Source organism: Natator depressus, chromosome 1 (assembly GCF_965152275.1).
Source record: "Natator depressus isolate rNatDep1 chromosome 1, rNatDep2.hap1, whole genome shotgun sequence".
Taxonomy (NCBI): Eukaryota; Metazoa; Chordata; order Testudines; family Cheloniidae; genus Natator; species Natator depressus.
Window position 1 is genome coordinate 24,795,545 of NC_134234.1, and position 17,979 is coordinate 24,813,523.

At 48.0% G+C, this 17,979-nt stretch overlaps 1 protein-coding gene across 1 annotated transcript in view; it reads right to left on the reverse strand.

Moving 5' to 3' along the window:
• The window catches only part of NOX4 (NADPH oxidase 4), a 137,473-nt gene that overhangs the window by 11,683 nt on the left and 107,811 nt on the right, over positions 1-17,979 (reverse strand). The window contains exon 12 of the mRNA XM_074943164.1: positions 3,085-3,204. Within this exon, the coding sequence (XP_074799265.1) occupies positions 3,085-3,204 (120 nt within the window). The remainder of the gene's footprint in view (positions 1-3,084; positions 3,205-17,979) is intronic.

Consider the following 17,979-nt stretch of genomic DNA (forward strand, 5'->3'; position numbering starts at 1 on the left):
TGCCCCACCTCTTCCTCCAGGCCCTGCCCTAATCCTTTTGCCCCCTGCTGCTCTCCTCCCTCTCCTTTCCTCACAGCTGGATCCTCTCCAGCTCCCCACGCCCGCCCAAGCTAGGCTCCCTCTGCTCTAGAGCTGCAGCCTGATGAGGAGCCTGCCTGTCTGCCCAGGAGATGCAGGTAGGAGGCAGTCCTGGCTGAGCAGGGGCTGGCACAGTCTGATGACCTGGTGCCTCCCCGCCCTGTCTGTGGTAACCAGACTTTTGGTGTCCCGTCTGTACATCTTACCAGACACTGCCAAGTCCCCTTTTCAACTGGATTTTCTGGTCGAAAACCGGGCACCCGCCAACCCTAACATCTGGGCCATTTTGCTAATGCATCTGTGTAACTGATGGACATGCCACTGTCCCTTTCCATATGCCTAAACCCTCCACTGCAGGCCTGCAGAGGAGCTGTGGAGCAAATACTCCATGGCACACAGGGTGTGGGGACTCTGACCCCTTGTGTGAACTATCCATAGCCTGCAGAGAGGTGCTGGCTGCCCTGGGCTTCATGCCTTGCGTGTCTGTAGTGGGAGTGTAGCATCCTTAATGTCCTGACACCAGCTGCTGCATGTACAATGCTGTCCTGCAGACAAATGTTATTTCTCCCTATTTTGCGTATCATTTGTGCTAGGAGAAACCAGAACCAAGGTAATGGTCTGATCATATGGGGTGAGATCACAAATACAGTATCTTGTGCACAGTATGTAAGCAATAAACTGTATTCATTTACTCCAGCGCATCATTCTGAAATGATAAAAGAAAATAAACGTGTCTCAGCATAAATGAACTGAAAGATATACAAGAGGATTCACTGGGGACCGCCTTTTATCAATTCAGACTTTTGACTTGAGCAAACACAGGCCAGTGGGAATGAGCTAAGTTGAATCAATGCGAGGTTGATCTGTCGTGTTTTGTGGCATGCATCATGCATGCACGTGAAGTGAATGGCATGTCAAACATACAATGTTGGGTTTACCTCCAGTAAGCTGTGACAGGATAAATGTGCAGTATCGTTCCACAGCTAAAGATGTGTGTACGACATGCCACGTCCACTGATACGCACGTTACTGAATATTACTACTTGTAATTAATCATTAATGTATAGACACCTGACCCATGCCAAAAAGCTTCTGACTCTCTTTAAAAAAACAATCATGATTTATAATAAATAGGCAACATTTATTAGATACCTGAGTGGGGTATATCTAGGCTGGGAGACCCCAGCTGCTCAGAAAATATCAAAATAAACAAAACGAAACACAAAACAAAAGACTGCATCCTCGTCCTGAAGGACACCCCGATATCCTCCACAGCTGCATGTCCTTAACAAAAAGGGCTTTGCCTTCCTACCCCTTCAAGTTTGGACACAAGAGTTACCATTTTCACCCCACCAATCTCAATTTCTATGATAAGACAAAAAACAACAGTCAGCCTCTCCAGTGGACAAGTGCTCTGTATTGCTGATATCCTTACATATGAACAGCAAAACATCGCTTGCTGTTACTATTGCATAATATTACAGTGCATGACACACAAGGTTCACTGTAATGCTGGGCTACGCCATGCACTGTCTGGAATCATCCTATTTATCTGGTATTGAAAACATTCACTGGACACTAAGCTATTGTGGCAACGTCTGTACAAGCCTCTCACTGCCTCCAATAATATGCTGACAGAGACAGCCGTCTCATTATCTACTGCTGGCCCATAGTTATGATATGTGACGTTTTTTCTCAACACTGTCAGGGATAATCCGTCCTGGAGAAAATGGTCAGGATATCCATCGGGACTCCAGTCTTTTGGCAGAAACGAAAATGCGCTTAGAAAATGGTACTCCCCGTTCAAAAGAGCATGACCTCAAGCGGTCAACTAGTCCAGTCCCCTGCTCCAAGATGAACGATGGACTTTCAGAGATGAAAATGTGTAGGGAACCTGTTAGGTTCTTTGAGGGCTGCACAAAGGCACCAGGAGCTGCCACGTAAGAGCCTGATTTTCAGAAGCGCTGCGCACCCATGACTCCAACTGAGATTGAGGGGAGCTGAGTGAGCTCAGCATCTCTTAAAATCAGGCTTTAAAAGGTTTTAATTTTACTCCAGCTACCAGCTGATCTCTGAACAAGTGTGTCATGTGTGAATTGTAAAACACTTTGTAAGCTTATTTCAACTGTAAGCTCTTTGGGCCAGGGACAGTCTTTGCTCTGTTTGTACAGTGACTAGCACACTGGGGCATTGGCCCGAGCCTGGGGCTACTAGATACACCTAATAAAAATAATAATGAGGATTCACCGTTGTGTAAGAGTGGGATTGGGAGAAGTTTGACAGCCCTGGTGACTCACAGAGAGCCACTGAAAATTGTGTCTTACTGGATTTTAAAATGTTTTAAATTAACAATAACAATAATTTTAAAAGAGGCAATTAAGGTTAGGATTTTCAAAGGGGCTTAAGAGAGTTAGGTGCCCAAGTGCCATTTAAATTCAGTGGAAGTTGAATGCCTGACTCCTCTGAGTTCCTGTAAAACACTTAGCTTAAGCGTTCTTGAAAATGATAGGCAAAGAGCTTTGACTGAAGCCAAATATACACCACACTGATACTGCTCAAGCTTCCCCACGCGAGGAAAATGCACCTCAGTCCTGACTCTCAGCACCCCTGTTATCTCTGTCCCTGATCTTGCCCGAACACAGACTGGGGAGTTTTCCAATTAAAAGGTTGGGATTGTAAACAAATATCCCCATGGACTTGGCAGAGCTCAAACTCAGTTTTCACGGGTCGCTGGATGGGAAGCTCTGTCTATAAGGCCTTTAGGTACCACTGTGCCACCTAAGGTACTTTTTCAGCATTGCACTTTCAGCATTCATTGGGCATGAACAGCCAGCACGAATGGATTTGGGATTTTCAATGGCAGATCTCAATCCTCCTCCCTGTTCCTCTCTCCACAGGAGGGTAGTGTTACATGAACAGGAGTTATGCACATGCTGGAAACATTTACAATATGCAACACGGAAGTAACTCTGGGAAAATGGATTTAAACAGGGTAGGCTCACATACAGCAGCGTGTTGAGTATTGATGCGAATGGAGTTACTCCAATGCCTCCAGCCACACAGAGGCTAACCTCATAATTCAAGGATTCTTCAGAGGGGCTCCCAAAAGGACCGTCTATGTATAGCCTGCAGAAAAAGCAGAAATACTTTTCAACAAACACATTACAATAAAATACAATACAATACAAAGGGTGCAATGAATTTAAAGCTGATACAGAAACAATTTAAGTTAAATATTATTTCTGGGACTCAGAAGATGAAAGCTTTCCCTGGGAAAGTGCGTGTGGTGGAAGCTGTAGAGAGGAACCTAGGTCAAGACTGCACAAAAACCTAGGTATACCAAATCTCTAGAGACTCTGCATGATTACATGTGATGGCACATTTCTCAACGATGTGGACAGAGAGGGCCAAACTATGGCTGCCCTTGCTACAGTGGAGACCTTAACAATTTGGCTGGTTGTGCTGGGGAAAGCAAGAAGCACTGCCCTGCATTGCCCAGTAGGCTAGCAGTCCCAGAGGAGGCCTGCTTCCTGAACATCAGGCATGGCTGAGATGGCTAAACTGCCTACTCCACATTTTCATAAGTGTACCAAGATCCACTCCCCTGCAACCTTCCCCTCGTGTCCCATTATACTTTACATGGGCATAATGACTCCAGGGAACATAAGGGTGATATTGCACCTCCTGCTCATGCCCTGGAAGAGGCATAAATTAGCACAAATGACACAGTAACAGACTATAAAAGGATGACTGAATGATCAAGAATGGCAACAGGGTGTGATACCTCTAGCATTTCCATTTTAAAAAATAAAATAAAAAGGGAATTTCAATAGGAAGTCTTCACTTAGGGTAACATTTTCAAAAGTGCCTATGTGATTGGGAGCCTAAGTCTCATTTTCAAAAGTCACTGAAGCACTGAGAAGCTAAGTCTCATCAAAAGTCAATGGAACGTACGTGCCTAAGCCACTAAATCACTTCTAAAATGGGATTTTGGCATTTTTAAAAATGTTACCTCTAATTCTCAGAGGCAACTTTGAAAATCCCAGCCCCAGTCATTAGAACAATTATAGACAACTCTATAAAATGTGTTGAACAATTTCACATAAATCAAGGTTATCTTTTTATTAATATAGTAAGGATTTGATGCAGTTTTAACCAGAAGTACTAAGAAAAGGAGTACTTGTGGCACCTTAGAGATTAGAGACTAATAAATTTATTTGAGCATAAGCTTTCGTGAGCTTATGCTCAAATAAATTTGTTAATCTCTAAGGTGCCACAAGTACTCCTGTTCTTTTTGCGGATACAGACTAACACAGCTGCCACTCTGAAACCAGAAGTACTAAGTATCAGAATAGATGGACTTACACAAAAAAGAGCTAGGACTCTGTTTCTCCATTGCATTACACTTGCTATAGCTATTTATACTTGTGCAAAGCAAGCATAAAACACCACCATTTTGATGGGCTCAGGTGTAAAGGTAGTGGAGAATTGAGCCCCAATAGTCCCAGAATATCCCATATAGGCAGCATCTGGGTGTTCAGCTAAATATATTATCCATATGACAATGATTTAGGAAAAAAGGTTACCTTATTTGTCCCAGAACAAACATTCTACCCCAAACTGGTCAGACTTTATACTGAGGTCCCATTTAAAAATAGTTTATAAAGTGTTATTAGATAATTCCTAGCTATTTTAATGGTTACTCAGTTGTTATAGTTATTAAATCCCCAAAGTCAACAGGTAGCTTATAACCATAGGTTGTAAACATCTATAACATCTTCTAGTGAAGTGCATATGACCCCTACTATGCATCTCTCTGACATGCTTATAGCAGCTATTCATCATTTATTAATCATTTAAAAACCATTTATGAATGGAACCTTAATATTAAAAGTGACTGTGAAAACTGTTAGTTTGATGTGATTGATTTTTAGTGCACTTGCATGCAAAATGAAACCAACATATTAAATGTTTAATTTCATCATTTTCAGTAAAGTTCTATAATTTCTCTCCATACCCCAGAATTCACCATTTATGTTTAGTGTTTCATTTACCCTCATATATGCCTCTCATTATACCTCCATAATTGCTTTTGCCATTGCACAAAACAAAGGTGCAACAATATCAGATGTACTGCCAACCTCCCCTCTTTACCTGGTTGAATCTTCTCAAATTAGCAACTGATCCTTCTATAACCTGGCTAGATTTCTTTTTTAAAGTCTTGGGGCTATTACATTATTGATCCTATTAATGACATCATAAATACCTTTATGAAATCCCAGTGCTAGTCAAAGCAGGTCCCCAGACAGCACAGTGATGAGCATGGCAAAAAACAGATTAGGTAGAAATATGGACAGATAAAAAACGGTTACTTACTTTCGCGTAACTGTTGTTCTTCGAGATGTGTTGTTCACGTCCATTCCACATTGGCTGTGCGCATGCCACGTGCATGAGTGTCGGAAACTTTTTCCCTTAGCGGCTCCCCTCGGGCCGGCGGGCCCCCCGAGTGGCGCCACTGCGCTGTGCTTATATACCCCTGCCGGCCTGACCCCCTGCAGTTCCTTCTTGCCAGTGACTCCGACAGAGGGGTAGGAGGGTGGGTGGTGGAATGGACGTGAACAACACATCTCAAAGAACAACAGTTACGAGAAAGTAAATAACCGTTTTTTCTTCTTCGAGTGCTTGTTCACGTCCATTCCATATTAGGTGAATTACAAGCTTACCTCTGGAGGAGGGTAGGCGTCACGGAACAACTGCTAGGAGGAGCACTCTGCCAACTGCCGCGTCCTCTCTGGCCTGCTGGTTGACCGCATAGTGGGTCGTGAAGTGCACCGAGGACCAGGTGGCTGCTCTGCAGATCTCCTGCATCGGGACCTGTGCCAGGAACGCCGTGGAAGTTGCATGCGCCCTGGTCGAGTGGGCCATGACCGCCGGGGCCGGAACACCTGCAAGCTCATAGCATGCCCGGATGCAGCTTGTAATCCAAGATGAAATCCGCTGTGCCGACACTGGGAGGCCTTTTATCCTCTCGGCCACAGCCACAAACAGCTGCGCAGATTTGCGAAAGGGCTTGGTGCGCTCCAAACAGAACGCCAGTGCTCGACGCACATCCAGGGTGTGCAAGCTGCGGTGACTCGGGTCCGTATGGGGTTTCGGGAAGAACACCGGCAGACAAATGTCCTGGCCCAAATGGAATTGGGAGACCACCTTAGGGAGGAACTTGGGGTGCAGCCGGAGCTGCACCTTGTCCTTGTGAAATACTGTAAACGGTGGCTCAGAGGTGAGGGCCCTCAGTTCGGACACAACTTCTGGCCGAGGTAATGGCAACCAGAAATGCCACCTTCCAGGGAAAGGTGGAGGAGAGAACAGGTAGCGAGGGACTCGAAAGGGGGTCCCATGAGTTTAGAAAGGACCAGGTTAAGGTTCCATGGAGGGACTGGGGGGGGGGGCGGAGGACGGGAACACCCTCTCCAACCCTTTAAGGAACCATCCCACCATTGGGTGGGAAAACACCGAGCCCCCTGAGAACCCTGGATGGCAGGACTACCGGGGCCTCCACCGACAGCTCTAGGAGTGATGTGTACCAGTGCTGGCGGGCCCAGGCTGGGGCGATGAGGATCACCGCTGCCCTGTCCCTGTGCACCTGGCCGTTGTCATTGGAAACTGGCGCAGGGAGGCCACCGCTTGTTGGATAGCCCGGAATCGGGATACCGGAAGGTTTGCCCTGGCCTGCACCGCGTCCAGGACTGCCCCTATGAATTCCACCCTCTGCGTGGGTACGAGCGTGGACTTGGGGACGTTGACCAGGAGCCCCAGCTCGTGGAACAATCTCAGGGCCACCTCCACATGTCCCCGCACCTCCACCTCGGATCGGCCCGCCAGGACTAGTCGTCGAGGTACAGGTACACCCAGATTCTCTGCCTCCGTAAGAAGGCCGCCACCACCGCCATGCACTTCGTGAACACCCTTGGGGCCGCGGATAGACCGAACGGGAGAACCGCACACTGGTAACGTTCTTGGCCCACGGTGAAGCGTAGGAACCGCCGATGTGCTGGGAAGATGGCAATATGAAAGTACGCGTCCTTCACGTTGAGGGCGGCGTACCAGTCCCCCGGATCCAGGGAAGGGATGATGGTGCCCAGAGAGACCATGCAGAACCGGGCCTTGACCAGGAATTTGTTGAGCCCGCGCAGGTCTAGGATGGGGCAAAGGCTCCCTTTGGTCTTGGGGATGAGGAAGTACTGGGAGTAGAACCCCTTTCCCCTTAGGCCGTGTGGCACCGCCTCTACCGCCCCCGCCTCTAGCAGCGAGCGGACTTCCTGCTCTAGGAGATGCTTGTGAGAGGGGTCCCTGAAGAGGGACGGGGAAGGCGGGGGGGAGGGGCGGAGAGGGGGAGAGAGGCAAACTGCAGCGAGTACCCGTTCCGCACCGTGTGTAAGACCCAATGGTCTGACGTAATGGTGGACCATGCACGGGAGAAACGGAACAGGTGGTCCAGGAAATAAAGGGCTGGATCTGGTAACTGGTCTGGTACGCTGTCCTCGAGCGCACCTTCAAAAGCCTGGCTTAGTGCCCAGCTGGGGTTTGTGCTGGCCTTGGTTCTGGCCTGGTGCATTATTATTATTATTGTTGTGCCATCGCCTGTTATCCCTGCCTCGCCTACGGTAAGGCTCATGCCTATGGTGAGGCTGGTACTGGCGTTGAGGGGGAGGCTGCGGCTTAAAGGGCTTCCTCTGGGTCGCCGGGGTGTGCATACCCAGCAACTTGAGCATAGCTCGCGAGTCCTTGAGGCCATGCAGCCTTGCATCTGTCTGGTCCGAAAAGAGCCCAGACCCTTTGAAGGGGAGGTCCTGGAGTGTATTCTGGACCTCGGGGGGAAGGCCTGATTCCTGGAGCCACGCTGAGCGCCTCATGACCACGCCTGACGGGACTGTTCTAGCCGCCATGTCTGCCGAATCTAGGGAGGCCTGGAGAGAGGTCTTGGCTACTCCCTTGCCCTCATCCACCAGGGCCATGAACTCCTGTTGGGAACCTTGTGGAAGGTTGTCCTTAAACTTCCCCATCACCACCCAGGAGTTGAAATTGTGCCTGTTGAAGATGGCCTGCTGGTTCGCAATCCTCAACTGAAGGCCCCCAGATGAGTACACCTTTCTGCCAAAAAGGTCCAGGCGTTTTGCCTCCTTGGCCATAGGGGCTGGGGCCTGCTGTCCATAGCGCTCCCTTTCATTTACCGCTGAAACCACTAGGGAGCATGGACTCGGATGACAGAACAGGAACTCACAGCCCTTATATGGGGCGAAGTATTTATGCTCCACTCCTTTAGCCGTTGGAGCGCTGGAGGCCGGAGTCTGCCATATAGTCTTATAGTTGGACTGAATGGTCTTAATGAGCGGGAGCGCTATTCTGGATGGACTTTTGGGGCTCAAAATGTCCACCAGGGGGTCCTCCTGCTCAACCGTCTCCTCGGCCGGCAACCCCAAATTTTGGGCGATCCTGCGCAGCAATTCCTGGTGGGCTCTATGGTTTATCGGCGGAGGACCGGACACCTCTTTACCCGCCACCGCCTCATTGGGGGAAGATGAGGAGGTTAGCTGCTGCTCAACCCCCTCTGGTTGGTCCTCCTGCTCCCCATCTTCCATGGTAGGGGCCTCCGGCTCAGGCCGGGGCGGGAGTCCATGGGACTTGAACGAGCTTGGTGCTGGACTCTCCGGTCTATGCTGGGGGGATGCTGGAGGCCTGGATACTGTTACCTCTGGCACCGCCTGGCGTCAGTGAGGGGACCGGGACCGCTGCACCGAGTAACTTGCCCTGGACGGGGCCCCTTGGCGCTCCTGATAGGCCCAACCGGTCCAGAAGGGCCAATGGCCTGGCAGCCCCCATTGAGGTTGCCAGCTCCCCTGAGGGTCCCTGCTGTCCGGGCCCTGGTGCAGGTAGCCATAGTGGCCAGAGCCGATGCCGGACTGTGATACCGATCGCGAAGGCCATGGTGATGCCAACGATCTGCGCCGCCGGGAGAACGAGCTGCTCCTGGCTGAGCGGGACCGGGAGCGGTACTGGTATCCTCGGGACCGGGACTGGGACCGGGACCAGTGCCAGCGTTCCCTGGACCGGGACCGTCTGCGAGAGTCCTCTGGCGAGGGCCGTCTCAACTCCTCCCGGTGCCGGTCTCTGGGTGGTGCCGGAGAGCGGCGTGCCCTTTCTGGTGCTTCTTCGCGTCGACCCACTGCCGGTGCCGCAACCTCCTTCTGGGCCACTGGCAAGTGCGAGTCCACAGAGTCGGAGCTCGACCGGGACCAACTCTGGGAGCGGGGCCAGGACGGTGTCCTCGAGCAGCACACCATTGCCGGCTTACTCCTCGACGGCTCCCGAGGCATGGGTGCCGAAGGTTCTCCCCATACGGGAGGGGGCTCGCCGCTGCCGGCTCAATGAGGTCCTTTGCAGTCTCAAAGGTGCCAGGCGTAGAGGGCTGATCCGTTATGCCCTGGAGCCCATCGACCGCACTGAGCTCACTTAGGTCTGGGCTCGGTGGGGCTTGTGCTGCCGGGACTGCCTGTGTCAGCACCGGTACCGTGGCCTTCCCGCTCTTATCGGCGCTCGGGGCCTTGGGAGGCGCCAGCCTCCTGTGCGGGGAACGACCACGCCTTCCTTTAGGCTGCGCCGGGCGCCGCACCGGGGGGGACAAGCGGTGCTGGGGCCTAGCCTGGCGCTCCGGGGCCGACAGTTTACGGTGCTTAGCCGGTGCCGGGTCTCTCGACGGCTCCAGGGCACTACGCACCGAGGAAACCTAAGCCTGCGTCGGGTGCTCCGGGCCCGGTGGCTGCAATGACGCCTCCATCAACAGCTGCTTTAGGCGAAAGTCTCATTCTTTCCTTGTCCTTGGCTTAAATGCCTTGCAAATCCTACACCGTTCAGTTTGATGTCCGTCCCCCAGGCAACGTAGACACGAGTTGTGGGGGTCACTAACTGGCATAGGTTTGCGGCATGTGGCGCAAGCCTTGAAGCCATGGGCCTGCGGCATGCTCCGTGGCCCGGGGCAGGTGCTGGAGGCCTCCAAGCACCTAATCACTTAAGTGTTCACAATCTGTATGTAAACTGTCATAAATATAAAGGGAAGGGTAAACCCCTTTAAAATCCCTCCTGGCCAGAGGAAAAATCCTCTCACCTGTAAAGGGTTAAGAAGCTAAAGGTAACCTCGCTGGCACCTGACCAAAATGACCAATGAGGAGACAAGATACTTTCAAAAGCTGGGAGGAGGGAGAGAAACAAAGGGTCTGTGTCTCTCTGTCGGTATGCTGCTTTGCCGGGGATAGAACAGGAATGGAGTCTTAGAACTTTTAGTAAGTAATCTAGCTAGGTATGCATTAGATTATGATTTCTTTAAATGGCTGAGAAAAGAATTGTGCTGAATAGAATGACTATTTCTGTCTGTGTCTCTTTTTTGTAACTTAAGGTTTTGCCTAGAGGGATTCTCTATGTTTTGAATCTAATTACCCTGTAAGGTACCTACCACCTGATTTTACAGGGGTGATTCCTTTACTCCTATTTACTCCTATTTCTATTAAAAGTCTTCTTGTAAGAAAACTGAATGCTTTTTCATTGTTCACAGATCCAAGGGTTTGGGTCTGTGGTCACCTATGCAAATTGGTGAGGATTTTTACGAAACCTTTCCCAGGAAGTGGGGTGCAAGGGTTGGGAGGATTTTGGGGGGAAAGACGTGTCCAAACTACGTTTCCCAGTAAACCCAGTTAGAGTTTGGTGGTGGCAGTGGTTATTCCAAGGACAAAAGAATTAATTTGTACCTTGGGGAAGTTTTAACCTAAGCTGGTAAAAGTAAGCTTAGGAGGTTTTCATGCAGGTCCCCACATCTGTACCCTAGAGTTCAGAGTGGGGGAGGAACCTTGACATAAACGAACTGATAACAGCTACTCTAAGGCTAAGGGACTGCTCTTCTGTGAGAGAGAACGAGAGAGAGAGAGGTTGTTCCAACGCTGCCACGGATGGTAAGAAGGAAATGAAGGGGGTGGGGCCGGCAGGGGTATATATGCACGGTGCAGTGGCGTCACTTGGGGGGCCTGCCGGGAGCCGCTAAGGGAAAAAATTTCCAACGTTCGTGCACGCAGCGTGCGCACACCTAATGTGGAATGGATGTGAACAAGCACTCAAAGAAGAACTTCATTTCCAGGCTGGGGAAGAAATTTAGCAGGATGTGTGCATGCATCTTGTAAAAATAGGACTTTGTTTCTATCTTTTCATAAAATATGTTACATTTTTCTCTAGTTAATAAATGTACCAAATTGATATATAAACTATATAAATGGGTAACGTCACTCATTACTGAACTGATGCCACTTCTCGAGTTGAATACAGCAGACCACTGCAACACTGCATAGCCATTTAATAGAGATGGTAAAGAAGCATCTGTTACCTAAATGAAATAGCAGTGGGAATGTAGATAGCCAGACTGTAATTAATCAAACTGGGATTTGGACCAGAGACCTCTAAAGTATACTTAGACTGCAATGTAAGCCCAGGGTTAGTCGAACTCAAATGAGCAGACTTTGGATTTGTTAACCTAGGGCTTGAACATCTACCCTCATTTGTAACCCCAGGCTAGGAATTGTTGAACCTGGGTCCCAACCTGGCGCTCCAGCCTCTACACCACATTATGTGGGCCTGAGGCCAATCACTCACATCCAGCTTACCTAGCACCCTACCAAAATGTGGCTGCTCTAGCCCTTTGTTCATGATGCAGTCAGGAAAAACTGGATTGTCCAGAGGACAAAAAAAGTCAGCCCATGGGGTTTTGGAATATTTTTGGTGGACTCCCAGGGTCCAGTGGGGCTGTCTACATTGCAAAGCAATATGGCTTGAACCCTGGGTTAGCACCATTTGTGCATAGATAGAAAGGGGGTTAGGCTCGAACCTGAATTCAAACCCTGGGCTTACATTGCAGTGTAGACTTACCCTTAGAGAAAATTGCCACAGACCCTTTAATGACAAATAATATGCCTCTCAGAGGTACATCTCATCTGTAAACTGGCACTTCCAACAGCAAAGTAATACCTAAGACAGTTGAGGTCTAATTCTGGGGTATTGGTGGGGAGAAAAAAAATCTGTACTGAATCACTAGGACCAATTCCTGCAGCCCATAGGCATTCCTTGGATGTTTCTCATCCTTGTATTAACCTAGCCAGATGCTGCTTAGCTTGTGAGTCTAACAAGACCACAGCCAAGATGATAGTGATACAAGCACAGAACAAACACTTGTCTTGCATTTTTTACAATTTTCTTTTTCTTTCTACGACAAGGTTTTTGGTTCTTCCTTGAATATATAGAGTCATGGCCAAAATCATGAAAAACCGAAAGCAAATCAGGCAAATTGGACTTCAAAAATGATGGCCTGGCATCCTTTCTGAGAATAGCTTCACACCACATTGCAGCACCTCAGCAGGCTTGTACAAAGATCTGCTTCAGATGGTCTAAAATCAAGGGCAATGTACGATGGCCTGATGCTACAAAGGGCTAAACAACTCCTGGAAATACTGAATGCCCTCAAATCCCAGTGATGTCAGTGGGAGTTGAAGCTGCTCAAAACCTTGCAGAATTGGACCCAGAATCCGCAAATTACGTAAGCAAGTGGTGAATACTATGCCTATTATACAAAGCACTTAAGAATATGCTTAAAATTAAGTATATGCAGATGTGCTGCTTTCCTGAATTAGGGTCATAAACATCAGGCTTTATTAGAGAATTCTAAAAGGAGTAAAAGCAAAGCTGCATATATGATCAATTAGAGCTGGAACCTGCTTCCATTCAAGTCAATGGAAAAACTCCCATGCCGAAGGATCAGGGGCTTACTGAACTGACTAATGATTCAAATTCACAAACATATGGAGAGTCTTATGTATCTTTTACGTCCTGTCAACACTTCCCCCCACTCAACTGACAGTAATGAGAAATTTTGCATAAAACCCGGCATGGCCACAAATGAAACCTAACCATGTTCTATTAAGACAGCCAAGCCAAAGGGAGTTGATTTGACTTCTTGTCTTGAGCTTAGTCCCAGATGCATCCTGTTACTGAGAAGTTTTTATTTAAAAGCATCATTAATTTAAAATGTATAAAGGGATTACAATCTTAATAAAGTTTTATTAACTCCCCCTAGCAAAGCAATTCAAATGAAGTCCCATTTTTCACATTTATTAATTTTCAGGCTTAAGGGCTGCTCTCAATTATTTTAGCACAACATCTCAAAACACCGCAGAGGGGAAGCGCAGGGGAAAAAATGTGCCACAGGAAGAATCATGGCATGGTGTATACATATATATTAAAAAAAAAACCCTCAAAGAAACCGGGAGCGTGTATGAACTCTGTAAAAGTAGAACGCCTCTGTTGTATTCCACTAAACAACTGCAAATGCTGCTGCTAGGTCTTGCCTTTTTTCAAGGCTTTGGGGAGAAGTTAGGGGGACCACGAGTGATGTTAATGGAGCAATAAACTGGATAAGGGAGTTCATTTAAGAGTTCATATAGTATTCTGATTAAGGTAGTATCAGAATTTGCATCTTGAAGAAAAACAGTTGGAATCTGAGTATTGAATGTTATTTAAGTTTTGTAAAACACCAAAGGTGAAATCCTAGCCCCACATAAGTCAGAGGCAAAACTCCTATTGACTTGAGTGTGGACAGGATTCCACCCAAGGAAATGAGACTTGGTACCCTAGCTACCTGACCCAGAGCCCATTTATGCCAATGGATGGACTCTCACTCACTTCAATAGGCTTTGGATTAAGTCTAAATAAATAGAAATGTGTAGGTTTTAGTCCCTCCCTTTGTAATCTGCTAGACCAATACTTACCTGCCTCACAGGGATGATGATTCTTCTTCTTTTTCCTTTATGATGCTTTTCCTGGTGAGGGTCATGGTGGCAGCATGGAGAGTAGGGAGGACCGGACCTCCTTTTCCTCCGCAACAGGTTCCAGCTCCTCCTGGGGGATTCCCAGGCATTCCCAGGCCAGCTGGGAGATCCCTCCAGTGTGTCCTGGGTCAGTCTCGGGGCCTCCACCCAGTGGGATGTGCCTGGTAGAGTTCCGACAGAAGCCTCCCAGAGGGGCATCCTTATCAGGTGCCTGAACCACCTCAACTGGCTCCTCTCGATCCAAGGAGTAGGAGCTCTACTCCGAGGCTCTCCTGCATCGCTGAGTCCCTCACCCTGTCTCAGAGAGTAAACCCAGCCACCCTGCGGAGAAACCTCATTTCCACCACTTGTGCCTGCGATCTTGTCCTTTCAGTCATTACCCAAAGTTCATGACCGCAGGTGAGGATGGGGATGTAGAGAGACCTGTAAACCAAGAGCTTCATCTGAGAACTCAGCTCCCACTACACCACCACAGATTGGTACAGCACCAGCATCCCTGCTGCCGCCACACCAAGCTTCTGGTTGATCTCACGCTCCCACTTGCCTCGTGAACAAGAGTCCTAGATGCTTGAACTCTTCCACTAAGGGCAGCTGCTCCCCCCCTCACCTTGAGAGAGCGGCCTTTCTTCCAGGAGAGGAACATGACGTCCAATTTGGAGGTGTTGATTCTCATTCCAGGTGCTTCACACTCAGCAGAGAAACGTTCCTTAACTAACATTTGTAAAGGACTTGGACACACTTGAGTAAAAAGCGCAGAACATCTCTAAGATATGGCCTTTCCTATCCATCCATACAGCTACAACTATCACCCAGGCCCTCATCATCTCACTTCTCAACTACTGCAGCATCCTTTTCCCTGGCCTTGACAAATGCAATCTTACTCCACTCTTATCCATGTCACCCCTCTCTTTACATCGCTCTTCTACTGCCCTTTCTCTATTGCATCAAACGTAAGCGGCTTCTCTTCACTTCCATGGACCTTTGCAGCCTATCACCCCTCATTCACTATCCAGATGTCAACTCCTGCTTCCAATCAGCCCAGGAGGTCAGTCTCCATCACCCACACGTTACATTTTCAAACAAGTACCTTTGTGCTGTCTCCCATGCTGCCCCTTGTGTTTGATGTCGGAGTCCTCCCACATCACAAAACTACTTCAATATGCCTAGATAACTGCCTATCACGCTGACCAACATTGTCTGATTGTTTCCTTGTACCCCCTCCTGCATTTGTCTGTCTATAGCCATCTGTTGTCTCTTGTTTTACACTTAGATTGTAAGCTCTCTGGGGCAGGATCTATCCTTTTGTTCTGTTTTTAAATAGCATCTAGCACAATGTGGTCCTGGTTTATGACTAGGACTCCGAAGCACTATGGCAATAAAATTGATAAATGGGCCAGAACTGGAACTTTAAATCTGGGTATATATAGAACATAAATTAGGCATACAGTGTACAAAGGTATGTGAACAGTTGTTTCTGCCTCATTTTGAACATTTGACCCAATATATAGGTTGCTTAGATTATATTAGTACAAGTTACAGAGGTTCACGTTATCTTACCTTCCAAGTAAACCGTATTTGTCATTATCACAGAATACCTGCAACAGCAGGGCAAGTTAATAAACAGATCTCCAAGTAGCTGTTTGCTCTTTGTTAGGTAATATACTGTATCTTACATTATTATTTAAACTTCAAATAATTAACCTAAACTCTGAAAGCATTGTGCTCAGAAAACTTGTCATTGTTGACAGCATTTCAATATCCTTAGTCTTTTTCACATTACACAACAATTAAATCATGTAGGAGCAACAACTGAATAACACAGGAGTGCACCTTGGTTTGCACACATTTCCAGACCTACAATATGCATTGCTTTCCTGATTTAAAGTGTAACAAAAGGTGACATCTGGCATGTGAAACTGGAAATTCCCTTGTGTTCTCCCGACATTGAAAAGGATGATGTTTTCATTAAAGAAAACAGCAACCACCTAGACATTAGCTTTTTGAAAACCCAGTGGGTCCAATTAGCTTCATATATTTCTTTTTACATCAGATGTCAAAGTACTAATATTTTAATTCAATTTATATTAGGGTTTTCATTTTGAATGGCTTGTGTTCAATTTCTATCTGATTGACTATGCAATTCTTTCTTTTCAACATCAAGCACTGCTTTTTTCTTAGACAATGCACAGTGGCTTTTAGAGGTTTTTTCCCCCTTTTCATAGAATCTGCTTTCTTTAGGGTATTTATTGGTACAATGTCTACGTTATAATAAAATGTTTGCTCAAAACCCACATGGTATCAATTACCTTCATATTTTATTTTCACAGAAAGATTCCAAATTATTATTTCAGTGTAAGTTCTAGCAAACAGTTTGTTTTGAAACATCTCCACTAGATTCCTTTCTTATTGATTGTGCAAATCTTTCCTTTCATATTTTCCCTTAGACCATAAAGATTGTTATCTTCTTTCCCTTCCAGACAGAATCAGGTCTTTTTAGAGAGACATGTACTAATCTGCAGTACAGAGATGGAAACTGTTCATTTCAGAAGCTATCTAGTAGGATTTTAAAGCATCATACAGGAGAAGCCTGCCTCGGAAATTTCCCAAAATGTTACATGGCTTCCTGAAATAAGGGGAAATTTTTTTTAAAATAACACCCCCACCCCTCCGCTCCTTGCATTTATAGGATACAATTTCCAAGTAGGATACAGTGGGTATGCCGACAAAAGTGCGTGTGTACCTAATGCACCTTTAAAACCACAAATCTGTGTACACAAAAGGTAAAAAAATTCTCTCCTTTTGCAGAAGGACCTTGGGGCATACGCAGGACATAATTGGGACATAGGCTTTGTTGGCTCTCTGCACACAGGCATTTGGAGGTGGTGGACCTGCTGTGATTCTTAACACAGGTGACTTGGGATGGATTTCCTTTGTTTCAATTGACATTTTTATAACAGAAAAGTAGAAAGCTTTAAAATAAGGGGTTGGATTCTCTGCTAAGGTCTCAAAGCGTATGTCTACACTGCATCTAAGAGGTATGATTCCCAGCCCGGGCAGACAGACTCATGCTAGCTCAGTTTGAGCTAGCACGCTACAAATAGCAGCGGGGGACATTGCTCAGGCTAGCCACTCAAGTACAGACCCGGGGGGGGGGGTTTGAGTGGGCTTGGATTCAGGTAGCTAGCCTGAGCCGCTGCCAGTGCTGCAATGTGCACGCCTAAGTTCCCTGTAAGCTGCGCGGCCATGCAGCAGCCTATTTAGGACCATGCAGGTGCTTAGGGGACCTGCCACGGCCGGGGGAGGGGCGCCCCACCTAGCCCAGCCCCCAACCTGCCGTGGGAGGGGCGCCCCTCCCCCGACCCTGCTGGGGTCGGGTGCCTATCCTGCAGCCCCAGCCCCGGAGCTCCCACGGCGGGGACAGGTGCCTCTCTCCCCAAGCCCAGGTGCTGCGGCGGGCAGAGCGTGCTGGGGGGAGTCCTCTCTCCAGCACCCCAAAGCCCTCATCCTCACAGCTGCACCCTAGAGCCCGCACCCCCAGCCAGAGGCCTCACCCCCTGCACCCAACCCTCTGCCCCAGCCCTGAGCCCCTCATGCCCAGCCCCACCCCAGAATCTGCACTGCCAGCCAGAGCCCTCACACCCCTGCACCCCAACCCTCTGCCCCAGCCCTGAGCCCCCTCCCACAAGAACCCCTCCGTCCCATCCCCACCACATGAATTTTGTTATGTGCACCAATATGGAGGTGATGTGTCACACATCACCTCCATATTGGTGCACATAACAAAATTCATTCCGCACATAGGTGGGAAAAATTAGAGGGAACACACTTCTGTTTTTGCTAGCGCACGCTGAGCTAGTGCAAGTCCGTCTACCCAGGCTGGAAATCACATCCTCCCCGTTGCTGTGTAGACATACCCAAAGTGGCTGGAGATGGTTGGTAAAGAATCTTCTCTCCTGTGTCAATTGCCCACAACCTCTGGCCATAC